The sequence below is a fragment of the Rattus norvegicus genome, chromosome 11, assembly GCF_036323735.1.
Source record: "Rattus norvegicus strain BN/NHsdMcwi chromosome 11, GRCr8, whole genome shotgun sequence".
Taxonomy (NCBI): domain Eukaryota; kingdom Metazoa; phylum Chordata; class Mammalia; order Rodentia; family Muridae; genus Rattus; species Rattus norvegicus.
This window is the reverse complement of record NC_086029.1, coordinates 92,505,786-92,531,020: the sequence shown is the minus strand read 5'-3', so window position 1 is coordinate 92,531,020 and position 25,235 is coordinate 92,505,786. Positions and strand designations below refer to the sequence as shown.

General features: G+C 44.0%; 1 protein-coding gene across 4 annotated transcripts in view; it reads left to right on the top strand.

Annotated features, from left to right (window-relative positions):
* The first annotated feature begins 8,225 nt into the window (after positions 1-8,225).
* The window catches only part of Senp2 (SUMO specific peptidase 2), a 35,537-nt gene continuing 18,527 nt past the window's right edge, over positions 8,226-25,235 (top strand). Inside the window, exons 1-7 of one of the 4 annotated variants that reach the window (XM_008768805.4) lie at positions 8,226-8,501; positions 10,163-10,221; positions 12,460-12,593; positions 14,429-14,495; positions 16,680-16,770; positions 21,615-21,783; positions 23,747-23,847. In XM_008768805.4, coding sequence (XP_008767027.1) covers positions 8,401-8,501; positions 10,163-10,221; positions 12,460-12,593; positions 14,429-14,495; positions 16,680-16,770; positions 21,615-21,783; positions 23,747-23,847 — 722 coding nt within the window. In that variant the 5' untranslated portion in view covers positions 8,226-8,400. 4 annotated transcript variants of the gene reach the window in all.

Genomic DNA, 25,235 nt, shown 5'->3' with positions numbered 1-25,235 from the left:
GATCTCTATTTTAAATCAATCCATTCTGAGAACATCTAAATTTGGTGGAAAAGCCAACCACTTTAATTTGTTTTTATATTTAATATTGTGGTGTACATGACTTTATGCTGATTTTGTGATGACAAACAGACACTGCTTTAGCAATGATTCTGGAACAACATTTTTTTTCTTTTCTTTTTTTCGGAGCTGGGGACCAAACCCAGGGCCTTGCGCTTACTAGGCAAGCGCTCTACCACTGAGCTAAATCCCCAACTCCCTGGAACAACATTTTATGTCCAGAATTATGACCGGGGTCTCTGTATGATTACCGTGTGCTGGGCCTGAATGAGGTCCTATATTCAGGTGATGATTTAGTACACGAGCACCCAAACAAGCCAAGCCCCAGGAACACCCCCTGCCTCGACTGTGTCTCATGCCTGTGGGGCACTGCAGCATAAGCCGACAATCTAAACAGTTTTAGAAATTCAGAAATGTTAGGGTTGGGAGAGATGCCTCTGTCAGAGGACACGGGCACCTGTTGCCCTTCCAGAGGAGAAAGGGTCAAGCCCCAGTACCCAGCAGGCGGCTTACAATCTGTAACTCCGATGCCCTCTCCTGGCCTCTGCAGGCGCCTCCATGCGCGTGCGCAAACACAGCACACAAGCAGACGTAGAGAACGTACAACCACCCTTGACTCCAGATCCAGAGAAGGCAATGCCCTCTTCTGAGTGCACTGTGTGCACAGAATGTTCAGACATGTGTGCAGCCAAACTCTCACCCCACCTGTCCTGCCTGCTGAGTTCTCTAGGGCACCCCCAGCTGTCCTCAGCAGCCCGCTATCCTTCCTGGACCCCCATTCTGCTATCTCTCAGCCCACCTTCATCAGACCTGCTGAATCAGGGCCATAATTCTCAAGGATACCTATCAGAGGTCTGCCACACTAGGATCATCGATGCTAACCCCCCTCCCAATGCCTGCTATGACGGGAACATCCAGAGACTAAAGCCTTCCAGAAAGCTAAAGGCCCTCAAAAGAATGCAATCAATAAAAGCCAGGGCAACGTGACACCCCCAAAGCACAGCTCCCCGAGTACAGCAAACCTTGGATGTCCTACCACAACCAAAGCACAAGAAAATGACCTTAAATCCAATCTTACAAAGATGATAGAGGCCTTTAAAGAGAAAATGAGTGAATCCCTTAACTAACTACAGGAAAATACAATCAAACAAGCTTTTAAAGAGGAATCAAATAAATCCCCTAAAGACATACAGGAAAATATGAATAAACAGGTGAAGGAAATAAATAAAACTGTGCGAGACCTGAGAGTGGATATAGAAGCAATAAAGAAAACACGAGGGCTGGAGAGATGGCTCAGTGGGGCTGGAGAGATGGCTCGGTGGTTAAGAGCACTGACTGCTCTTCCAGAGGTCCTGAGTTCAATTCCCAGCAACCACATGGTGGCTCACAACCATCTGTAACAGGATCTGATGCCCTCTTCTGGTGTGTCTGAATAAAGTGATAAATAAGTCTTTAAAAAATTAAAAATTAAAATAAAAAAAAAATTTAAAAAAATTCCTGACCCAAAACATCCAGGAAATCAGGGATACCACGAAAGACCTAGCCTAAGAACAACAGGAATAGAAGAAGGTGAAGAGTCCCTTTGCTGTTCTGTAGGCTTCTTGTTTAAGCGCCTCTTTCTTTAGGTTGGGGAACTTTTCTTCTATGATTTTGTTGAAAATATTTTCTGGTCCTTGGAGCTGGGACCTCTAACTCCAAGCAATTAAAAGACCTGTATGACAAGAACTTCAAGTTGCTGAAAAAAGAGATTGAGCAAGATAACGGAAGATTAGAAATATCTCTTATGCTCATGGATCGGCAGGATTGACATAGTGAAAATGGTTATCTTACCAAAAGCAGTCTACAGATTCATTGCAATTCCCATCAAAATTCCAACACACGTCTTTACAGACCTTGACTGAGCAATTCTCAACTTCATACGGAAAAACAAAAACAAACAAATAAAAAACCCATGATAACTAAAACATTCCTGAACAATAAAACGGCTTCTGGAGGCATCATGATCCCTGACCTCAAGTCTTGTTATTACAGAACAAGAGTAATGAAAACTGCATGGTATTGGTATAGGAACAGTCAGATCAATCAATGGAATTGAATTGAAGACCCCGAAATAAACCCACACACCTAAGGACGCTTGATTTTTGACAAAGAAGCCAAAACTATTCGATGGACAAAAGAAAGCATCTTCAACAAACGGTGCTGGTCTAACTTGATGTCTGCATATAGAAGAATACAAATAGATCCATATTTATAACCCTGCACAAAACTCAAGTCCAAGTGGAACAAGACCTCGACATAAAACCAGACACACTAAATTTAACAGAAGGGAAAGTGGTGTATAGCCTTAATCTCATTAGTATAGGAGACAACTTCCTGAATAGAACACCAATGGTTCAGGCACTAAGAATAACAGTTCATAAATGGGTCTTCTTGTAACTGCAAAGCTTCTGTAGGGCAAAGGACACTGTCAATAGGACAAATCAGCAGCCTACAGATTAGAAAAGCATCGTCACCAACTCTACATCTAACAGGAGGGCTAATACCAAAATTTATAAAGAACTCAAGAAGTTAAGACACCAAAAAACCTAAATAACCCAATTAAAAAATTGGGACAGAGCTAAACAGAGAATTCTCAACATGGAATCCCAAATGTCTGAGAAGCACTTAAAGAAATGCTCAACATCCTTAGCCATCAGGGAAACGCAAATCAAAACAACTCTGAGAATCCATCCTTACACTGGTCAGAATGGCTAAGATCAAAAATTCAAGCGATAGCCCATGTGCTGAGGCTATGGAGCAAGGGGAACACTCCTTCATTGCTGGTGGGAGTGCAACCACTTTGGAAACTAATTTGGCATTTTTCTCAGACAACTGGAAACAGTTCTACCAGAAGACCCAGCTATACCACTACAGGGTGTATACCCAAAAAGATGCCCCCTATGCCACAGGGACACTTGTTAAACTATGTTCATAGCAGCTTTATTCTTCATACTCAGAAACTGGGAACAAACCTAGATGTCCCTCAACTGAAGAATGGATAAAGAAAATGTGGTACATCTGCACAGTGGAATACTATTCAGCTATTAAAAACAAAGACATCATGAATTTTGCAGGCAAATGGATGGAACTTGAGTATATCATCCTGAGTGAGGTAACCCAGATCCAAGAGGACACGCGTGGTATGTACTCACTTATAAGTGGATATCAGCCATAAAATCCAGGATAGCCACACTACACTCCACAGACCCAAAGAAGCTAAACAAGAAAGAAGGCCCAATCAAGGATGCTTGAATTTCTCTTAGAAGGGGGAATAAAACAGTCATAGGAAGCAGACAGAGGTTACTGGGGGCTAGGGGAGGGGAGGTGGAGGGGAAGAGTAGGTTTCTGGATCAAGTGTGGGGAGGGACAAGAGAGATGAGCAGATGGTCATGAGAATGAATGGAAATCTCCAACTACAGGGGCGGGGAGGTGGTTTGCATCTCCAGGATGTGACAGAGACCTGGGATAAGGAAGGCTCCCAAGAATCAATGGGGGTGACAATAGCTGTGACATATAGCAGTGGGGATATGGAACCTCAAGAGGTCACCTCCTGTAGCCAGGCAGGAACACCAGTGGAGCGATAGAGACACCAAACACCTCCCCTCCCCCAACACACAAAACTTTCCACCCAAAATTTATCCTGCCTAGCCTACAAGAACTATAGGGACAGGGGATGGAATAGAGGCTGAGGAAATGGCCAAGCCATAACCAGCCCAGTAAAAGATTTACTCCATGGGCAAGCACTAATCCCTAACACTACTAATGATACTCTGTTATGAGTGCAGACAGGAGTCTAGCATGGCTATATTCTGAGGCTCCAACCAGCAGGTGACTCAGACAGATGCAGACAACCACAGCCAAACATTGGGTGGAGCTTGGGGACTCTTGTGGAAGAGTTGGGGGAAGGATTGAGGTCCCGAGAGGTGATAGGAACGCCACAGGGAGGCCAACAGAGTAAACTAACCTGGAACTTGGGGGCTCTCAGAGACTGAACCACCAACCACAGAGCACACACTGGCTGAAACGAAACCTCCCACATACATGAAGAGGATGTGCAGCTCAATCTTCATGTGACTGAACAACTGGGCTGGGGCTGTCCCTAAAGCTGTTGCCCGTCTGTGGAATCTGCTGTCCTAACTCAGCTGTCTTATCTGGCCTCAGTGGGAGAAGCAGCGTCTAGTCTGAAGAGACTTGCTGTGCCAGGGTTGCAGGGGATAGCCAGGGGACCTCCACCCTCTCAGAGGATAAGGAGAGAGTGGAGGTAGGGACTGGAGGGAGGATAGTGATCATGATGCAAAGCGAATAAATAAAAAAAATTTTTTTTAAGTATCTGATCAACTTCCTTTCTAAAGTTATGTTTTTAATAACTTGTAAACTAATGGATTTCCTCAGGGTTTTTCCTGTACTCTAAGTCTGGGCTAAGCACCCTCTCCTTTCTCCAGTCCCACAAATTGGACTTAAACCTTTAACTCCTGGCATATTTCTGCTTTCCTTTCATGTCACCTGTGTTCTGTCCCCTAGTTGAAATGTTTTTCTAGAGCTGGAAGATCCTAGGCTGCATTTTGGTTAAGCTTTCTGCTCACCCTTCATTAGCAACTGCCACCCCCTTCATGCTTGAATCTCTGCCTTCAGGGTCCCCTCTCTATCTCTTACCTAATTTGACTATTCTCTCTCTCCCTTAGTTCTCCACCCCCCAGTGGCCCATTCTAGTTTTCTGCCTTCCACAGTACTCCAGGTTAAACATACAAACCACGATTCGAAGCAAGGATCCACATGAGAGAAATATGGCATTTGCCTTTATGTGTGTACGTGAGTGACCTCACTTAGCATAATTTTTCCAGTTCTCCTCATTTACCTGAAAAGTTCGTTGTTTTGTTTTTCTTTACAGCTGAGCAATATCCGTTGTGAAGATGTATCGCATTTTCCTTATCTATTATTATCAGGGGATGAACATCTAGGTTGTTTCTATATTCTCAGTATTGTGGGAATGCTACAGTGATATTGGGGTGTCTTGGAGAACAACATGGTCTTTCTTGGGGAGGTAGGGTCCTAAAACTTGATCATCACCACAACCAATATAGGTTCTAGTCTCATGAACTTAAAGAGTGAAATTCATGCACCACAAAAGGCGAGTCTGGAGAGAACTTTATTACAGATTCCTGGGTATGAATTTAAGATGGGTACAGAGCCATGCATGTGAGACCAGCCACGTGTAGCAGGCAATCAGCCTCGTAGAAAAGGTGGGGGTGGGGTAGGAGTGGCATATGGTGCTTCAGAGAAACAGTAAGGAAACAGAAAAGGTATACTTAAGTCTAGCCAGCACCCGAAAGAAAGAGACCAGAGAAGGGGGAAGTTATACCTTTCTCAGTTCTCAGGCAGGCAAACCCTACAGAAACTCATGGCAGCTCATAGGGACTGCACTAGGGGGTAGGAATTCTGGGAAGGGAAAAGTACATTATCTCATTGAAAGGATAATTATTTCTTTTTAGCATGACTTAAAATGGCTCTGCACTCTGGAGCAGGAGGTCCCTTGGCTAGATGATGAACTCTTATATTTGAAGCTGTCACGCTCATAGATTTCAATTCAGACTAGAGCAATACGACAGACTGTTTCTCTGAACCTACCTGTGACATTTCCTCTTGTCAGACACATCCCTAAAATTGTTTAGAAACTACGTCAGGGACCAGAGCCCCAAGTACTTCTGGAATTTCTGGCCTCGGCCAGAAAATGGCCAAGCATTTTCAGCCTTTCACTGAGGACACTAATTGAGGTCCCCATCTCTAAACTGTTCTGTCTCCCTTCTATCTCCTGTCCTCACCATATCCCACCTTGAAGTGGTAACACAGTCATTTAGAGAGTTGCAACAGTGACTGAATCTGGATTCTCACTGCTGGTGGGGGTCACTAGGAGTGGCAGTCGGGACAGCCCTCCAGTAGGCCTCTCTAGGGGACCTGGAAGGTGTGTCTGTGGTTGTATTTATGTAATAAGCAGGTGTACAGAAGAAAGGAACACCTTGATTAGTGGCTGGATAGGGAAGTGGGGGCAGAATAAAGGTAAGAATGAGTAAAGGAATGATTTCTCAAGGCCCTAGGTTCGGTCCTCAGCTCCAAAAAAAAAAAAAAAAAAAAAAAAAAAAAAAAAAAAGGCCTTAGGCAGAAAACCAAGAACCAGAGCAAAGGACTTTATTTTTTAATGTCCAATTCAAGGTCTATTAGAACGTCAGTGAACATCCATCCACTCCTTTGAGCTCCAAGACTGGACTCAGAGAGTGAAGGACTCCTGCACCATGACTGAGCAGCACAGTAAGGCTGGCCCTGGCTGAGGGGTGCAGGTGAACCAGCCCTGAGAGCGAGAGCTGGCCCTGCCACTTGCCTGCCATGAGGTGGCAAGGGTGTGGGGGTGATCCCTCCCCTCCCTTGCCCCCTAAATCTGTGGCAGTCTTGAGAACTGGCTCTGAGGTCATGAGAGAGGGTGAGCTGGCCCCGTCCCTCACTCCTGTAGTACCCTAAAGAATGGGCCCTGTACCTCGCCTGGGCAACACAATGGAGCTGGCCCTGTTGACAAAGGCACCCTGTGTGAGTGGGAGAGCTGGCCCAGACCCTCAGAGGCTGCAACGCTTGAGAGTAGGCTCCAAACCTCGACTGGGCAGCACATGGAGGTGTGAGTCTGGGTGAGCTGTCCTGAGAGAGGAGGAGGAACGACCCTGTCTCCTGAAGATAGCAGCACTGGGTGGGCTAACTGGAGCAGTGCTGAAACGCTCACCCTGTGGGGTGGATAAGGGAGAGCCAGCCAGCGTGCCGACCAGTCCATCTCTTAGACCACTTCCACTTCACCCCCTCTAACCACTTGTCTCTCCTTGTCTATTCCGGTGACCGTCGTAGCAGGGACTATGTCAGCAGGCAGGCACAGTGCTAGACCAGACCAGGAGTTGAGAGCATCTATCTGAGCCCAGATAGATCTTCAAATGGCCTTGGTGTGTGTGTTGGGCAGGTAATTTTGGATAGCTACATGATCTTACACACCCAACACGAAAGACAGAGTCTGGTTTTGTTGTTGTTGGTTTTTGTTTTTGTTTTGAGAAGGTCTTTCTACATAGTTCTGGTTAACCTGGTACTCACTGTGTAGACCAGGCTGGCCTCTTACAGAGATCTACCTACCTCTACCCTCAAGTGCTGGCATTAAACACATGTGCCATTATGCCCAGAGACTATCTTTTAACAGTTCAAGGGTCTGCACTCCCAGACATCATGTTTAAATCCACAGGAAATGTTATTTAGACAATTATTTCTAATAGATTTCCTTCTGATAAGAAAAGTGTATACATTCACAGAGAGGATAGTGAGAATTGCTGCCTGACAGCTGAGGGGAGGAGCCAAGCTGATTAGAAGACCACGGGAATCATCGAGTCCTTGTTTCTCTGAAGCTTTCCCTAAGGAGTTGTGTCCTTCTGCCTTACCCACTCTCCAACATCTATCTCATTTCCCCTTCTCTAGGTCCACTGCACATTGCACTCTTACTCATCACAGCAGCGAATGACCTTGCACTCTAATTTATAATTATCTATAAAAATGTCTCTCCCAGTAGACTTGACCTTAAGAGTGCGGAATCGGCCCTAGTACTTAGACTCTGGTTCAAATGCTAGTGGATAGCTCTATTATCTGAGGCATATGATTTAATTGCTATATATATGCGTTTGGTTTTTATGACATTCATAAGATTCCCCATTGCGTCCGGTTGCTGTGAACGTGACGGCAATCCGGGTAAAGTATGAGACCAAAGTATATGCGAAATAAAGCGCAAAATGTTAAACTCATTAACTGACCTGACCTATTTTCACCCTGCGCATTCTTTTACAGAGCCCCCCACTGTCAGGTAGCTTGGGTAGCTCACACAGCCCAGCAGCAACACACGTGGTTTGGGTCTGTGGGCCTTGTCCCGAGACCGACTCCTGACTGGCTCTGCCAAAGAGAAAGCTCCGCCCTTCAGCCTGCCAATCAGACCCGCGCAACAGCCCGTTCTGTCCGTCCCGCTTCCTGTTGCTAGGCTTGCAAGGAGCCGGCCCAGGCTGCGCATGCTCAGACTACGGAGACCGCTTTCCCGTTGGGCGGAGGAAGGTGACGTCAGGGGCTTCTAGAGAGTCCTCCCATAGCCCAGGGAACGTTGAATCTGAGGGCCCTCTGATGGCGTCACAAACCCGCGCCTGATCCTGGCTACGGCCGAAGCGGCGAAGGCGGCAGCGGCGGCGACAGCTCTGGGGTTCGCGTCTCGGGGTGTGTCGGCCGCCGCTGCTGCTCAGGCCTGGAATGTACAGATGGCTGACTAAGGTTCTCGGCACCATTCTTCGCTTGTGTGAGCGGCCCGCGCCCGGGGCCCGCGCCCTGCTCAAGAGGCGGCGCTCCAGCAGGTAAGGTGGCCGCGCGCCGGTCGGGTCCCCTCCCCCGCGCTGGCGTTGGACGCCGCGGGCCTGTGGGAACCGGTGGCTACGGGACCGCGGAGGCCTGGGGCGAGTCCGTCCCTCTAGCTGTGAGCGGAAGGGGAACGGGAGGCCGGTGATGTGCTGCTCGCGGGATACGGCTCCTGTCGCCCGGTGTTGTCGCGGGCGGACAGCGCAGGAACGAGTCACTAGGTTAGGAGTTTGCCCATAGTCGTTTTGACTGCGAGTACTGTTGAGGATCAGCAGTTGTTTTGTTTGACAGCAGCTGTCGGGGTGTGTGTTGGGCTACAGGGGAAGAGAATGGTCCTTTTCTTTAACATCCTTGTAAGAGGCAGAAAGTACGTAGCGCGCTCTTTTAAGACATGGTTAAAATTAGAAGGAAATGACAAATATTAATACTTAGCATCTGCTCCTTTATTTACTTTACAGTGTATTCCCCTTTAACTAAGGATTTTTCTAGAAAACAAAATACTGTCCAACTTTCTGTACTCCCCGTAAGTCTCTTCGTCCGTCCCTCCCTCCCTTTCCTTCCTTTGCTATGTCTGCTTCGCTTATTATTATGATGATGGTGATTATTTTTGTTTCCAGGTCAAGAGAAGTGGACAAAAGATTGGTTTAGGGGAAGTAGATCAAAATGATTCATAGATGATTCCAGGAATGTAGGTCATTGATGAAATTGGTTGTTAGCTAAACTGTAGCACGTATTCCAGAGATACAAGGCTTCTACCGTTCCATGGGGTTCAGATTAGAATCGTTTAAGATGTTATAACGTTCTCAAAGTGGTGGTTATGTAAGAACAGACCGTTTATTGTCCCCCCAGTGTTTTATGCTGGGTCTGGTGCACAATGAAACTGCATATTTATCAAACAGGAACCGGTAATCTCACATTTTCATTCCCAGTCTCTCAGAGTCTTGCAGTGTGCCAGCCCGGCACCCGTGTGTGGATGTGTTCAGACCAGGCTTGACTTCTACCTGCCTATACCTGTTCTTTACTACATTTAGGGGCTCATGTCTTAAAAGACAATTCATTTTAGGAACTCGAGGTGTGCCTTAGTGGTAGAGGGCTTGTCTGTCATTCCTGTCCTGTCTTCAATCCACAGTTATCATATCCCTACCCCCACTCCCAACCTTATCTCTTAATACCTTATCTCTTAATGCTGTTTATATTGTCACTTGAAGAAAAACAAAAAGGCTGTCTTTAGTGTCAGTGTCCCAAAAACAAATAATGTGTTGGTTTAATTTGACCAAATTATATGTCATTATGTAGTAGGGAATGTTGAGTCTTTGTTAAGGTTTAGAATTAGCATTCTGGGGTTGAGGATTTAGCTCAGTGGTAGAGCGCTTGCCTAGCAAGTGCAAGGCCCTGAGTTCGGTCCTCAGCTCCGGGGGAAAAAAAGTACAATTAGCATTCTGAATTACACCTTTCATCTCACTTTATGTCTGCATGGGACACGAGAGAAGGAATGTTGTACAGTACAAAGCTTTTGTTTTGGTGCTAGGTGAGGAAACCACAGTCTTTTACATGCTAACCACATGCCCTACAACTGAGTCATAACCTCCAGGTCTGAGTAAGTTTATTTATAGACATGCATGCATTACCTATGCACAGACATCTTTTCCTTTCTTTGCAGCTCTCTGTTTTCTACTGCAGTGGACACTGATGAAATCCCAGCTAAAAGACCAAGACTAGGTACTATATTTTTAAGATTAATTTCTTTTAGTTGGAAAATTACATGCATGGAACAAAATTCAAAAGGTAAAAAATACTCTCTCCTGCCCTTTCCCTATGCCACTGTCTTGCCTAGAGGTGACTGTCTTCAGATATGTGTGCTTAAAGTTCTAAAGTCTTCTGTAATAAAGGCTTTTTTTTTTTTTTTTTTTTTTTTTTTTTTTTTTTTTTGGAGGAGGAAGCCAGTTTGAACTAAGTGATCTGATTATCAATATGACTGGTGGATGAGAGTGAAAGTAGACTAAGAGGCAAGGCACAGTAGAATACCACAGTATATCCCTCTTTTCAACAGTGATCATGAATTTGGGTCTATTGCAGATGGAATGGTTAACTGTGGAACTTGTTGATATTTCATTTAAATCCAATAAATATTTATTGAGTATGTCTTGACAGAAAATAAAAAATAAATACTAGGCTTTTAATTATCTTTTAACTATCTAAGAAAAAAGCAAGCTATTTTTAAAAATAAATATAAATAAAAAATGGTTTGTCTGTGAATGTAGTTAGATACATAAAATGACAGGACAAAAATCAACTGGTGATACCCAGGGCCTGGTTAACACAGCCTGTGGCTTAGCTACTGAGGATGACCCAGGGCCTGGTTAACACAGCCTGTGACTTAGCTACTGAGGATGTTGAGGCAGGTGAGTCACAAGTTCAAAGCCTGCTTAAACAATTTAATGAGACCTTGTTGCAAAGTAAAGTAAAAAGAAGATGGGAATATAGCTAAGTGATTGTCTAATATAATCAACACCCAAAGTTCAGTTCCCAGTGCTCCAGAACAAAACTTTGGTGGTGTCAGAGAAGGTTCCTGAGCTGGTTGTGTATGGTAATTTATTTTTGTGCTAAGGATCACCCCACTCTGTCAATTCTGTTGAATACAGAGGTAGATTTCCTTTAGTGCTAACAGCAGAAAGGAAACTAAATTGGAGATGAAGCTGGATATCAGAGAGAAGACTGTCATAATATCTGCAGAGTGTTGACCAGTAGATCCTCTGGTAGTGATGTCTATTGAGTATCTGAAATGTGACTAGTTTAACTCAGAGAAGTCAAGCTTTTTTAATGTAATTTATTTGTGTGTGTGTGAGGCTAGGCTATCCAAATTGGCCTCAATCCTTTTTCCTCGGCCTCCCAAGTTCTTGGAGTACAGGTGGGAGCCATTGTCCCTCCATAAAGAACTGAACTTTAATTTTCACTGATATAAAAGTAATCAGTAGGGAAGCACACCTGACTACTGGCTTCTACAGTAGATAAACTCTAGGTAGCTTCAGGGGAGAAGAAAAAGCAGAGGTAAAGAAAAGAAAGGAGGCCACCTCGTAGGAGGCCCATCGACTAATGTTCAGTTAGTGACGAAGAAACTGTAGGCAGCATAGATGTGCCGGAAGTGAGAAGAGGTAGTATGATGAAAGAGGAAGGCAGAAGAGCACTGAGGCACACACACCCCATTTGTTTATTTCTGTTTTGTAATCCTTGGTGCCAGGAAGAAGTGGGCTTGAGAGGGTCGATGCATCTAGTTCCATAGAGGGATAGTTTCTCCTCGTCACAGATGCGTAAGACCTGTGTGTCTAATCCTCAGTCAGCCAAGATTTGTCAGGGCTTGGAGGATGGTTGTTTAAGGCAATCGTTGTTACCTGGCTGGGACGGATGGGCAGATCAGTGAGTGAGTGTTAGTGCTCCCTGTGGGACCCCATGCCCACTGTGAGTGCTCACTTAGCCAGTGAAGATTCATGGAGAAGCTTCCCTATATGAACTCTACAAAATGCACTCCTCAAAAGCGGCTATTTCACATCCTTCTTGGGGAGCCAGTCTGTGGTTTACCACAGTAATGGTTGAATGCTCTGGTAGCAGCTCGGGTAGTTGACTAACACAAGCTCACACACTAGAATTCCTTTTATCAGTCGGAAAAAGTACTTGTTAGTGTGTGCATGATGCACATGTGTGAGTGGGTTGTACTGGGACTTGCCCGTGGAGTCACTTCTCTCCATCTTCTCATGGGTTCTGGAGGTCAGACTAGCATTGCCAGGCTTGAGCAGCAAAACTGCCACACATTAACATCTCGATGGCCCAAGAACATTTTTATAGGTACATTTTAATTTTGGTGTTCAGAAGTAAGACTTTATTAAGAACTAAGATTCTTTTGAAAACTTAGCTTTTTCTGAAAGTTTAGTGCTATGTTTATAGCTGGTTGGTGCTTTCTAGATTGCTTCATTCACCAAGTGAAGAACAGTCTCTACAATGCGGCCAGCTTATTTGGATTCCCATTCCAGCTGACCACCAAACCCATGGTGTCTTCTGCTTGTAATGGAACACGGAATGTGGCCCCTTCAGGAGAGGTCAGTGGGACTGGGACTTGGGTACTGATCTCTTTTCTTTCCCTTTTTGATTTTTTTGGGGCTTTCATTTGTTTGTGGTTTTTGTTGTTGTTTTGTTTTTAAATTAACTGTATTCATTTATTTATGTAGTTATGTATGTATGTATTTATTTATTATGGAGATGGAGCCCCCAAGCCTTCTATATCTTTTTTGTGGCTTTGGTGGCTTGGGTTTATGTTGTTGTTGTGTTTTGTTTGATTTTTTGAGACCTGGTCTCTTTACATAGTCTCACTCTGTAGACCAGGCTGGCCTTTGTAGACCAGGCTGACCTTTGTAGACCAGGCTGGCCTCGAACCTTAGAGATACACCTGCCTCTATGTTCTGAGTGCTGGGATTAAAGCTGTACTTGGCATGAGTCTTGTGGCTCTTAAGCATGGGCCGACTGCTGAGTTGTTATCTCCAGCCCTTCACACTGTGATATTTGTCCTTAGTTTTAAAAAACTAAACATTAGTAAAATAAAATTTTAAAAAATTCTCATAGTCTTTTGGGGGATTAACATATATATTGATTTATTCCAGAAATGATCATGCATTTATTAACTTTAATATGAAAGTAAAAAAATTAAAGGTTAATAATTTAAATACTTTAAAAATATTTATGAAGAATATTTTGGAGCCCGCAAGGTGGCTCAGTGAGTAAAGAGCTGTTAAGCCTGATGAACTGAGTTTAGTCCCCAGGACCCACATTGTAGAGAGAGAGAATTAATTCCTGCTGGATGTCCTCTATCCTCCAGACATGCACCAAAACACATGTGCATGCACACATTTGTGCACAGAAAAGGGGGAGGAGAATGCAATAACAGTTTTAAACAGTGTTAGATAACTCAGCTTGGTGGCATGCTCTTGTGATTCTAGTGTCCAGAAGGCAGCTGCAGAAGAGCTAAGGTAGATTCGACCTTCAAGACCATTATGACAGCCTAGTGACACCCTCACTTAAAAGCCAAAAGGGAAAGCAAAGCCAGGTGCAGTGGCTAATGCTCGTAATCCTTAGCAGGTAGAGGCAGAAGAAGAAGAACCATTATGAAATTGAGACTCGCTTGGCTACATAGTGAGTTCCAAGCCAACCTGGGCTACAGTCAGACACTGTCCTAAAAACAAAAAAAGAACAGAGTGGAGTGTTGTAATAATTTTTTAACCCTGACCCAGGGTTTTTACCTCGCCTATGACCATTTAGTTCCCAGATAAAAGACACACATAACCTTTTTATTTACAATAAGCCTTAAACAGCACAAGAGCTGGGAAAATACCTACCCTCTATGCTATTAGAATCTACTTTCCTATAGATGACCCGTAGTTATTACTTTGTTTCATCTGGGCTGCTCTTAACTCTAATTGGCCAGCCCTCAGGGCCAAGTTTATATGGTTCACCTAACCTATGGTGGCTTCTCTTCTCTAAGAAACCTAAGCCCCACCTTTATTTCTTCTGCCCAGCTACTGACTGTTGCACCTTTATTTACCAATCAGAAATAACTTGGGGGCAGAGTCAAAGGTCTGCATACAGACTCCAAGTCCTGGGGGCTGCACTCAGCACTATAATAGACAGCAAGACCAAGCCTCAACAAGGAAGTGAGGGTGAGGTCAGCCTGTGCCGCACAGCTTCTCCCTTGGAAAGGGAAATTTGGTCTTTGTTTTCTTATTTAAGTATTTGTGAGAAATCTGTAACTATCTTTTAACATTGTCCTGTGACTTTTTACCTGAATGGCATCATTTCTGTGTGCCAGCTTGAAAGTGACGTGAGTTTAGTGAACTTTTATGTTAGTGCTTAATTGCAACTTTAGAAGTGACTTTTATTCTAGGTGTTCTCGAACTCTCCCTCCTGTGAACTGACGACTTCTGGATCCTGCAGCAGCATGCTGAAGCTGGGTGAGCTGCTCAGGATATTCTTGCTTGCCTGTCTTTACAGCCATATCCCCTAAGTATTAAGAATATGAAAGGAAAGCACCAGTTTGGATCGGGGTGAAATAAAGGCATAATCTCGTTACTGTCCATAAAAATATTACAAACTTTATCTTAAATTCCTAGGACTAGAAATGCCTTTGGTTTCAGAGTTTTTAGATTTTAGGGATGTCTGCATGGAGCCCAGCAGTTGAACATCCCTGAGGTAAACTGCGGTTTTTACAGGAAGGATGTTTAACCTGGAGCTCTCCTTTATAATCTTTGTCTGAGCTGACCGCTGTATTTCCTGTTACAAGCATGATTCCAAACGTGACTTCAGATCAAGGCTTATTGATTAAAATCAAGAATGGGCGGGACTGGAGAGATGGCTCAGCAGTTAAGAGCACTGACTGCTCTTCCAGAGGTCCTGAGTTCAATTCCCAGCAACCACATGGTGGCTCACAACCATCTGTAATGAGATACACTGCGCTCTTCTGGTGTGTCTGAAGATAGCGACAGTGTACTTATATATGATAACGTATGGCTGGGTGTTTAAGAGTGTCTATTGCTCTTACAGAGACCGTTTGGACCCCAGCACCCACATGAGGCAGCTCACAACTGCCTCTGACTCCTGCCCCGGGGTGTGAGGCCCTCTTTTGGACTTTATGTATTCACACATAACCACACACAGATTTATATATACATACACACATAATTTAAAAAAATTAAGATAGATCTTTAAAAATATTCCTGAGAGCTTATTGTGTGCCTGGCACTGCATCTAAATGGTCAGGAGAAACAGACCTTGTCTGTGCTCCCAGACTTCATGGTGCATTTGTCCAACAGTCTTAAGTTCCTAACTCCTGCAGCTGTGTAGACCTCTGGATTGTTGTTAGACCCTATGGTGGACTTGTAATTGTATGTACTGCATAAAATGTTATTGTGAGAAAAGCTCAGAAGAGGGCATAGTTCTGAGAAATGGTTTTAGTGTCTTCCATGTAGAGCAACTTGTTGTTTGAGAGGAGAAGGAGGAGGAGGAAGGTAGTGAAGGTCAGTGTTAGAGAAGGTGAGGTTCAGAAATCTGAAGAAGGAGCTAAGAAGTGATGTTCATAGTTCTACTGCTCAGACTTGTTAATTAAGGCTCCTCATGGGGCTGGGGATTTAGCTCAGTGGTAGAGCGCTTACCTAGGAAGCGCAAGGCCCTGGGTTCAGTCCCCAGCTCCGAAAAAAAGAACCAAAAAAAAAAAAAAAAAGGCTCCTCATGTACCTCAGAAGTACAAAGATGAGTAAACATATACCTTGTGTATTAGTTCTTTGACGTTGCTGTAACAAACAACGAAGATGACAAATTGGGGGAAAGGTTTGCTTTAGCTCATGGTTTTAGAGAGCTTGAGCTGTGGTTTCTTGGGAGGAATATCAGATCTTGTGTCAGAGAGAGAGCAGATTACTTCATTGCAGACTGGGAAGTAAAGAGAAGGGAGAATATCGTGTCTCCTTCTCTCCTCCTCTTAATGTAGTCCAAGACTGCAATCCACAGTCAGGGTGGCCTTTCCTCTTTTTTTTTTTTTTTGGTTTTTTTTCGGAGCTGGGGACCGAACCCAGGGCCTTGCGCTTCCTAGGTAAGCGCTCTACCACTGAGCTAAATCCCCAGCCCCCCTTTCCTCTTTTAGTCTGCTGTGGAAACCTCACAGATACCCAGACTTAGCTCACCAGTCTGTTCAGTCAAGTTGGCACTGAAGACTGGCCGTCAAAGGCAATGCCATCTCCGCACGATGCCCAGACACATCACTTCAAACCATTACACTCTGCAGTTAAAAATTCCAAAGGACTTGAAAAATGGTGATAAGTTTGGGTTATTTTAAAGTCTTTTTGAGGTTTATGTAAATTGAACTTAGTTTATACATATTGTTTTAATATCAGTTACTTGATTACCGTTGTGGTTTTGTGGTAGTGAAAATTGAACTTGGGATCTCATACGTGTTAGACAGTACTGTACAACTGTACACTCGTAGCCCTGCCATTGCTTTCCTTTAATTTGTTTGGAACATTTGTGCTGGATTACTGTGCTTTTAAAAAATAGAGATTTAGTTCTACTATGTAAATAAGCTTTCTGTCCCCATTCAGGCTGCTGACTGGAATTTTTTTCTTCTCATTACAAATATGTTGTTAAAGGTAATAAATCTCCTAATGGAATAAGTGACTATCCAAAGATCAGAGTGACAGTGGCCCGAGATCAGCCACGGAGAGTCCTGCCTTCCTTTGGGTAAGCTAAAGTGTACTCTTCCGTAAGCGAAGCTCACTGTTGCTAGGCTTTCTCACTGTGTTCTGTTACATTATCTGAGGATAATGGCTGAGTATCACGTGACTAGTTAGACATAAATTTCTTTCTTTTCCAACTATATTACATGTCCATAGGATGATTTGATTTTGAAAACCATTTTAATATTTTTATTTTTAATAACTATGTGTATGAGTATTTTGCTTGGATACCTGTGTAGCACTTTCATAGCTGGTGCCTGAGGAGGCCACAAGAGGGTACCTCCAACCCTGGTCCTCTGGAACAGCAGCCAGGACTTTTAATCATTGAGCTTTCTCTGTTTTAGGTTTTATGTTTTCATTTATCTTTGAGGATTTCATACAATGTATTTGGATCATGTTCATCTCCAACTCTTCCCAGATCCTCCCCCAACTCCCTGCTTACTGAACTTCTTGTCCCCTCCCTCCTCCTCTTTGTTCCTTCCTCTGTCTCTCTCCCCCTCTTCCTTCCTTCCTCTGTCTCTCTCCCCCTCTACTTGTCTCCTTCTCATCCCCCATCCAGTCTAGTTTGTGTTGCTAGCTCCTCCTGGGTATGGGGCCTGCCTTGATGGATATGATAGGTAAACCTGGTGTCACTCCACTGGAGAAGGCTGACTTTCTCTTTCCTGAAGCAGACAGATATAATAGCTCCTGAGCCTGAGGTGGACTTTGTACCCACTGCCATGCTAGGCTTTTGTTTGGCTTTACCCTTTGTGCATGCTGTCACAGTCTCATTGTGAGTTCATAGTACATCTGTCTGTTATCTATAGAAAAGACTGTTTCTTACTACTCTGAACTACCGCCTCTGATTCTTACAGTATTTCTACCCTCCCTTACATAGATCCCTGAACCTTGAGGGGAGAGGTGTGATATACACAACCCATTTAGGGCTGACCATTCCAAAGTCAGTACTTATTCTCTGTACACTGGTCTGCTGTGGGCTTCTGTGTTAATAGCCATCACCATGAGAAGCTTGTCTAATGAGAGTTGAGAGAGGCACTGGTCTGTGGTTATGCCTGTGATTCATTAAGAGTCATTTTTATTGCTATGTCCATTTAGCAGAGTAGTACTAGTGAGTCGTCCCCCCACCCAGAGCCCAGGGACATATCTTATCTTAATAAGGTTCTTGGCCTTATTGACAGTGTCCATGTGGGTCTCATCTCATAGAGCAGGCCTTAAATCTACTTAGAATTGGCTGGTCACTCCCATAAAACATGTGCCATTCGTACACCATCGTCCTAGCTTGAGGGGCTCACAGCTGCAAAATTTGGTGACTACGTTTTCCTCTGGTGGCATGCATACATCTTCCAGCGCTGTGATAGCTAGCCACTGTGGTTTAAGCTTTCAGTTGAGTACCAGCTAGATTTCTCTATGTTCTATGGTTCAAGTATTTGGTGTTTTTCAGGACAGCAATGGGTCTTACTGTCAAGCTCTGGAGGGTAAGCAAGAGCATTGGCAAGAGTCTGTTATGTTTAGGGGGTTGGTCTATAGGATTCCACTAGCCACCAACTCAAAAAAGAGGGAGCCATTCCTGGTACCAGGTATTTTCCTTGGTAGTGTGTGGAATTAGGGAATGTGCTTTCTTCTCAACAGCCTTTATAGTTTTCTCCAAAATTGACCACATTTTAGAGCACAAAGCAAGTCTCAATACGAATGTAGGAAAATTAAAATAACATCCTGCATCCTATGTGACCACAAAGGATAAAACTGGATATCAACAACAGTAAAAACAACAGGAAGTACCCAGACTTGTGGAAACTAAACAACACACTATTAAATGACAATTGGATTAAAGGAGAAGTCTAAAGTGAAATAAAAACCATCCTAGAATTAAGTGAAAGTGAAAACATAGAATCTGTGTTTATGTGTATGTTTGCCCACAGAGGCCAGAAGAGGGTGTTAGGAGTCCCTGGAAATACAGATGTTACAGTTACTAGGCCCTTTGTGGTGCTAGGAACTGAATCCTGGTCCTTTGCAAAAATAGCAAGTGGTTTACCCATTGAGCAATCTCTCCAGCCTCCTTGAAAACCATTTTAAAAAGAATCGACATTCTTCTTTCAAACTGTGTGTGTGAGTACAGAAAAGTGCATAAATCTTAAATATAGCCTGATAAATTTTATACACTGAGATGTCATGTTAAATATTTTTCAATAATTTTCTTCCCTCTTAAATTTTTATACATTTAGTAAATTATGTGTGTAAAAGTTCGAGGACAGTTTGTGAGAGTCAGTTCTCTCTGCATCCTATAGGCTCCAGGGGTCAAATCCAGGTCATGAGGTGTGGGGACGAGATCTTGTGGGCTCTGGGCTCCCCTGTCAGTTGTTCTGTGTGGATTGTCACTTTCTAGAATTCCTATTGCTTGGATATCTATCTTGAGTCTCTTCTCTTGCCTTGTTCCTTTTAAAACCATGTCTAGTCAAGTGTGGTGGTGATCTTTTATCCCAGCAGTGGGAGGCAGAGACAGGCAGATCTGAGCTTAAGGCTAGCCTGGGCTACATAATGAGTTCTTGACAGGCTACATAAGGAGACCCTGACTCAGAAAACAAAAGCAACCTCCCAAAAAGCTATATTTTATTTGTTTTTGTTGTTTGTGGGTTTGTTTGTTTTGCCTAGGGTCTCAACTACATAGTTCACGCCACCGGAATTTATTATGTAACTCAGACTGTCCTAAATTCACTGTGTAGTCCAAGTTGGCTTTGAGCTCTCAGTTTTTCTGTTTTCACCTCCTCATCTTTTCCTTAAGCTGTAAGAATCCTCTCCAGTCTGACTTTATTCTGTATCTTGTTCCGATGATGAATGCACACTGCCTTTTCCTATCTCAGAAGCTCTTTATTATTTTTACATTTCTTTGACCTTGCTTTTTCTCTTCCTCTGCCCCCAGCTGCCTTGGTTTATTTTATTTTAGTCTCATCTTTCAAGTTAGAGTCTTTATTAAAAATTCTGGGCCTGGAGAGACAGTTAAATCAATCCAGTGCTTGCTGGACAGGCTCAGTTTGGATTCCTAGCAGTCATGCAAAAGCTGTGCCACAGCTCCACGCTCATGTGACCCGCAGTGCTGGCGAGTGCCTGAGCTCACTGGCCAGCCTGTCAGCTGAAGTGATGAGCTCCCAGGCCCGGTGAGACCCTGCCTCAAACAACAGGAGAAGAGCAGCAGAGGCAGACACGCCTGTTAGCCTCTTGCTTTTACATGCACAAGCACACACATGCAAACATGAAGACATACAAATGCAAGACCAGCAATCCTTGGCTAACAAACTTATAATTTAAATGGAAATCTTGGTGGCCTCAGAGTCGATTCAGGGGTTGAGAGCACTTGTCGCTATTGTAGAGGACCCAGCCATGGTCAGTTCCCAGCACTCAGATGGTAGCTTCAACCGCCTGTGACTTGAGTTCTGTAATTCTGATGCCCTCTACCTCTGTGGGTACTGAATGCACACCTTGCTGTACACGCAGACAAAACACTTATACATAAAATAATAAAATAAATACCTGGGGCTGGGGATTTAGCTCAGTGGTAGAGCGCTTACCTAGGAAGCGCAAGGCCCTGGGTTCGGTCCCCAGCTCCGAAAAAAAGAACCAAAAAAAAAAATAAATAAATAAATAAAATAAAATAAAATAAATACCTAAGACATTTTAAAATGAAAGCCTGCTGTGGTAGCACACACCTTTAATTCCAGTGCTTGGGAAGTATAGGCTGGTAATGTCAAGTTCAAGAACAACCTGGTCTACAAGGCCAGCTAGGGTTGTATTATACATGGGGACCTTGTCTCAAAAAGAGAAGGGAAGGTTGGGGAAAAGGGAGAGGCCGATTGACTAATATAAAGTGGGGTGTTCTGAATTTGGGTGAAAGATAAATTGTAGCGGTATAAGGGACATAGTAATTGACAATAGAGTATCTTGTATCAGAACATGAAGGAGGCCCAAAACCAGCCCAGCTTGGGGAAAAATTTGATTGGTAGTTAATGGCCAAATAGGGGACAATTTAAACATCTAAATGAATAAAGTTTGTAACACAATACCAGTGGGTGGGTGTGTACTATGGAAAGGTAGATCTCCACAGGAAATGCTGAGAGAGCATAGAAGGGATGAGAAAGATTATCAGACTGTCATAGTAATGATTGTGTAGATGAGTCTTGGCTGAGCTAAAGTGGGGATGGATTCGATGAGGCAAGAAAAGTTATATTAACATTACAATATCTTCCCCCAAATCCCTTACTAATTGTAAAGGAGGAAAGTAACGTATTATAGAGAAACCTGCCTGATACTTGATACTACCTTAATAGATAATTGTCAGCAGTGGCGCAAAAGGATATCAGCCTCCCAGCATGTTGCCCTGAGGTGGACATCATCACTCACTGTAATAATGTTCTTGCAGAAACTGAGTAGCTAAGCTTACCTGTGAAAATAGTTTATGAAATGGAAATGCAGTCTACAAAGCCACAGGCCTGTGCTGTGTTTTTAAGTTACAGATGCAATAAGATACAGTGTGAAATCTGAGTAGCTAGGACTGTAGGCACACTGCACGGACCCAGCAAAGGATTTGCTAGCATGTAGCGGTATTTCTGTGGTGCTCGTGAGTAAAGGACAAGTTCACAATTCAAGAGAGGAATGTGCAGTGGGGACTAAATCTGGAGCTGGGGTTGGAAAGCTGGCTATGAGGATGGTTTTCCTACAGCAGCTCTGGTGGTCAGAACGGACATTGCATAGTGAAATGCTGGTGTGTCTTAAACCAGAGCAGCAGAATATTCGGATGACCTAGCAGCTTTAATCTTAATTCCATGATGCAATCTTTTTATTTCTTTTATTTTCCAGTTTTACATTGAAATCAGAAGGCTATAATAGAAGACCAAGTGGCCGTCGCCATAGCAAAAGCAATCCAGAGAGTTCCTTACCGTGGAAACCTCAGGAGCAAGGTGTAACAGAGATGATTTCTGAAGAGGGTGGCAAGGGTGCGAGGCGTCCCCATTGCACCGTGGAGGAGGTAAACTCTTAGCCTGATATCTTAAAGAAATATTTCTAATGATCTTTTTTGAGTAATAATTTGTGTACTATGGCATAAAATTCAAAAGGTACCAAAGGGGGGTGGCGATTATAAGTGTCCCTGCTCCCTTCCCTACCTGGCCTTCCTCACCTGCTTTGACTCACAGTAGTGTACTCAGAGCTATTCTAGACAGAGTTTCAGATGTTGGATCCACTGACAAAGAAGGAATCCTAGGAAGAAATTACTTTTTACTTTTACTTTTGGAGGACAGGGTCTCTTTATATAACCCTGGCTGTCCTGGAACTCGGTATGTAGACCAGGCTGGCCTTGAACTCACAGAAATTTGCCTACCTCTGCGTCCTGAGTGGTAGGATTACACAGATGCACCACACACCTTGCCTGACTTATTTATATAAACCTTAATAAGTGTAATTAAGTAAAGGTGGTAAATGACGTGCCCCTCCGCTTTATCCTTCGCCTTTCAGAGTACTTAGTGCGGTGAGGAGACAGGCCTTCATTCCCTCTTAAGATCTTCATTTATCCAGGGGTGTTGAGAATTTCTCTGGCATTCTCCAATACCATCAGCTATTTTAATTTGGTAGCTGGTTTTGTGAGCTATTTGTCACTTATCAAAGAAATATTTGTTCAAGACCCAGATACGGTACTAGTTTTTAGTAATTTAATATCTGAATCCTAAATATATTTGGCCCCTGCCTTCATGAGTTTTACATAAATAATTTGTAATTCAGCAGAAAGGCCCAGGGAATAGTGGGCCAGAGGCCCTCTGGTGGTTTTAAGAAGAGAAACAAGTTTTTTAAGAGATCTGAGATGAGACTGTGGAGGTAGATTTTAGAACAATGGGTAGTCAATCTTACAAGCACCTGTTTGTTAATTGGGAATAATACCACAGAGCATACAGGGAGACCCTGAGGCCTACGCGTCAGCTCTGGATAAATATGTCACTGACCAAGGTGACCTCCCTGTGCGTTTAGGTGGAAGATGCTGACTTCAGTTTTGGACATTGTTTAAAGTGTCCATGAAACATGCAAGAAGGCAGGATTAGAGACACGTTTCTGGATTTTCTACAGATTGCTGTAATTTAATTCAAGGGAGCTGAAAAGATGGTTCAGGGAAGGCTGTTGTGTGAGAGGAGCTCTGGGCATTCATGGCAGGCAGAAGTAAGTAATCAGCAGGGGAGACTGAGGAGGAGAATCACAGGAGTTTCTCAGTCAGGAAGGACCGGGTGAGGTGAGCTGGATGAGAAGCTGAAGGGCAACCATGTAACATAGGGGCTGAACCAGTGCAGAATAATGTGGTACAAGGCCACTGGGGATATGGGAGATCAGTTCCAATCAGGAAGTCAGGAAGCTGCAGATCTCTTGCTATAAAGTGGGTTGTTTTCTGTTGATGTTTTCTGGTCCGCTCAGTTTTCTTCAGCATAGTTCTGTCAAAGACGCAAAGGCCTCCACAATCTAGCACAGTGGTTCTCAACCTTCCCAATGCTGCAGCCCTTTAATACAGCTTCTCAGGCTGTGGTGACCCCAACCATAACATTGTTTTCATTGTTGCTACTGCATGGCTGTGATTCCACTGCTATGGTGAGTCATAATGTAAATCTCTGTGTCTAATGGTCTCAGGGGACCCTGTGAAAGGGTCATTCAACTCCCAAAGGTCTCAGCCCAGAGTGAGACCTGTGGGCCTAACAGATAATGTAAAGAGGGAAGCAGGATGGAGAGCAAGTGACCTCCCCAAGGGGGAGCGCTCCAGGCTGTTGACTCTTTTTCTAAAGAGGTCAGGGTTTGGGGTGTTTAGAAGAGTATAAAGCTGGTATTTGATTAGAGCAACTCTAAGGACAGTATGCTTCAAGTAAAGAGCGTCTGTGGGCTCCATCTCTCTGACCAGCATCTGGTGGGCTCTGAGGTTAGCCTCCTGCTGTTACTCACCACGCGTACTTTTTATTCAGGGTGTCCAAAAGGACGAAAGAGAAAAATACCTAAAGTTATTGGAGCGTCTTAAAGAGGGTGCTCACGGAAGCACTTTTCCTCCTGCAGTTTCACATCATAGGTAAGAGGAGCTGATGAGAAATTGCTTTAGACTTTTTCCTTAGTATGGATCCATTTTTCTTGGTTTTAGAGAGGTGATGGTGTGAAGAGAACTGCTGTGTAGTTTATCTAACACTGTACACAGTGTTTACAGAACGTCTGACACTGTATGTAGTGTTTACAGAATGTCTGACACTACAAAGTGCTGGGTTTTTTTGGGGGGGAGGGGGTTGCTTTGTTTTGTTTTGTTCATACTTTGTATTTTGAGACAGGATTTCTCTGTGTATAGTCTTGACTATCCTGGAACTCTGTAGACCAGGCTGGCCTCAAACTCACAGAGATCTGCCTGCCTCTGTGTAGGATGATGTCATTATGCAGCAAGGCAGGTCCAGGATAAGGCAAAGCCTATCATTGGATGAGAAGGAAGGGTAGGCAGGGAAAAAGACGAGGAAGGAGGTGCGAGAGATCAAGATGGAGTCTACAGAGGAGGGTGGCTCAGATTCAGGTGAACCAGTTCGTTTTTTACCTTGTCTAGGTGGGCGGTTTATATCTTTATCAATTGGCAGTGAATTTATTATGTGGATGAATTGTGGATTGAGAATTTAACATATAAATCTAATTGCTAAATTACAAGTTTCTGGAACTTTGATTTTACTGGGCTAAAGAGGACAGTGTGTGAAGGAAATGGCTGAAGGCAATTGGAGTGTACGGATCTGGATCACTACCACCTAGGGGACCGCATGCTTGCAGACCGTGTGGCAGAGTAGCAACCGGAGTGAGTGGACCCACACCTCTGCCTCCTGAATTCTGCTGGGGTTGAAGGTGTGCGCCACCACTGCCGGGGTTTGTTTGTTTGTTTGTTTTGATTTTTTGTTTTGTTTTTTCAAGACAGGATCTCACTATCTAGCATAGGCTAGCTTGTAATTTATAATTCTCCTGCCTTCATTTCCCACTTGCTGGGATTATATTCATTTGATATCACATCCAACTCACTTAAACTCTTACATAGAAAAAGGAAATCCCTTCCACTCTCGTCAACGTGGATATTTCCCACAGTACCTGTCTGCCTCTGTCCTGGTTCTTCTGCTCAGCTTTTCTTTCCCTTTCCGTCTCCCTTCTTCACCCTGTCACAGTCTCTGCAGTTCATTTTCCTTCACACGCGCACCCTTCACACACACACACACACACACACACACACACACACGCACGCACGCACGCACGCACGCACGCACGCACACGCACACACACGCACACACACACGCACACACACACGCACACACACACACACACACGCACGCACACACACACACACACGCACGCACACACACGCACACACACATAGATACACACACAGCCTCACACAATCTCTGAGGCTTCAGGCGATTACACTTTAGCATCTTCTACTTAGAA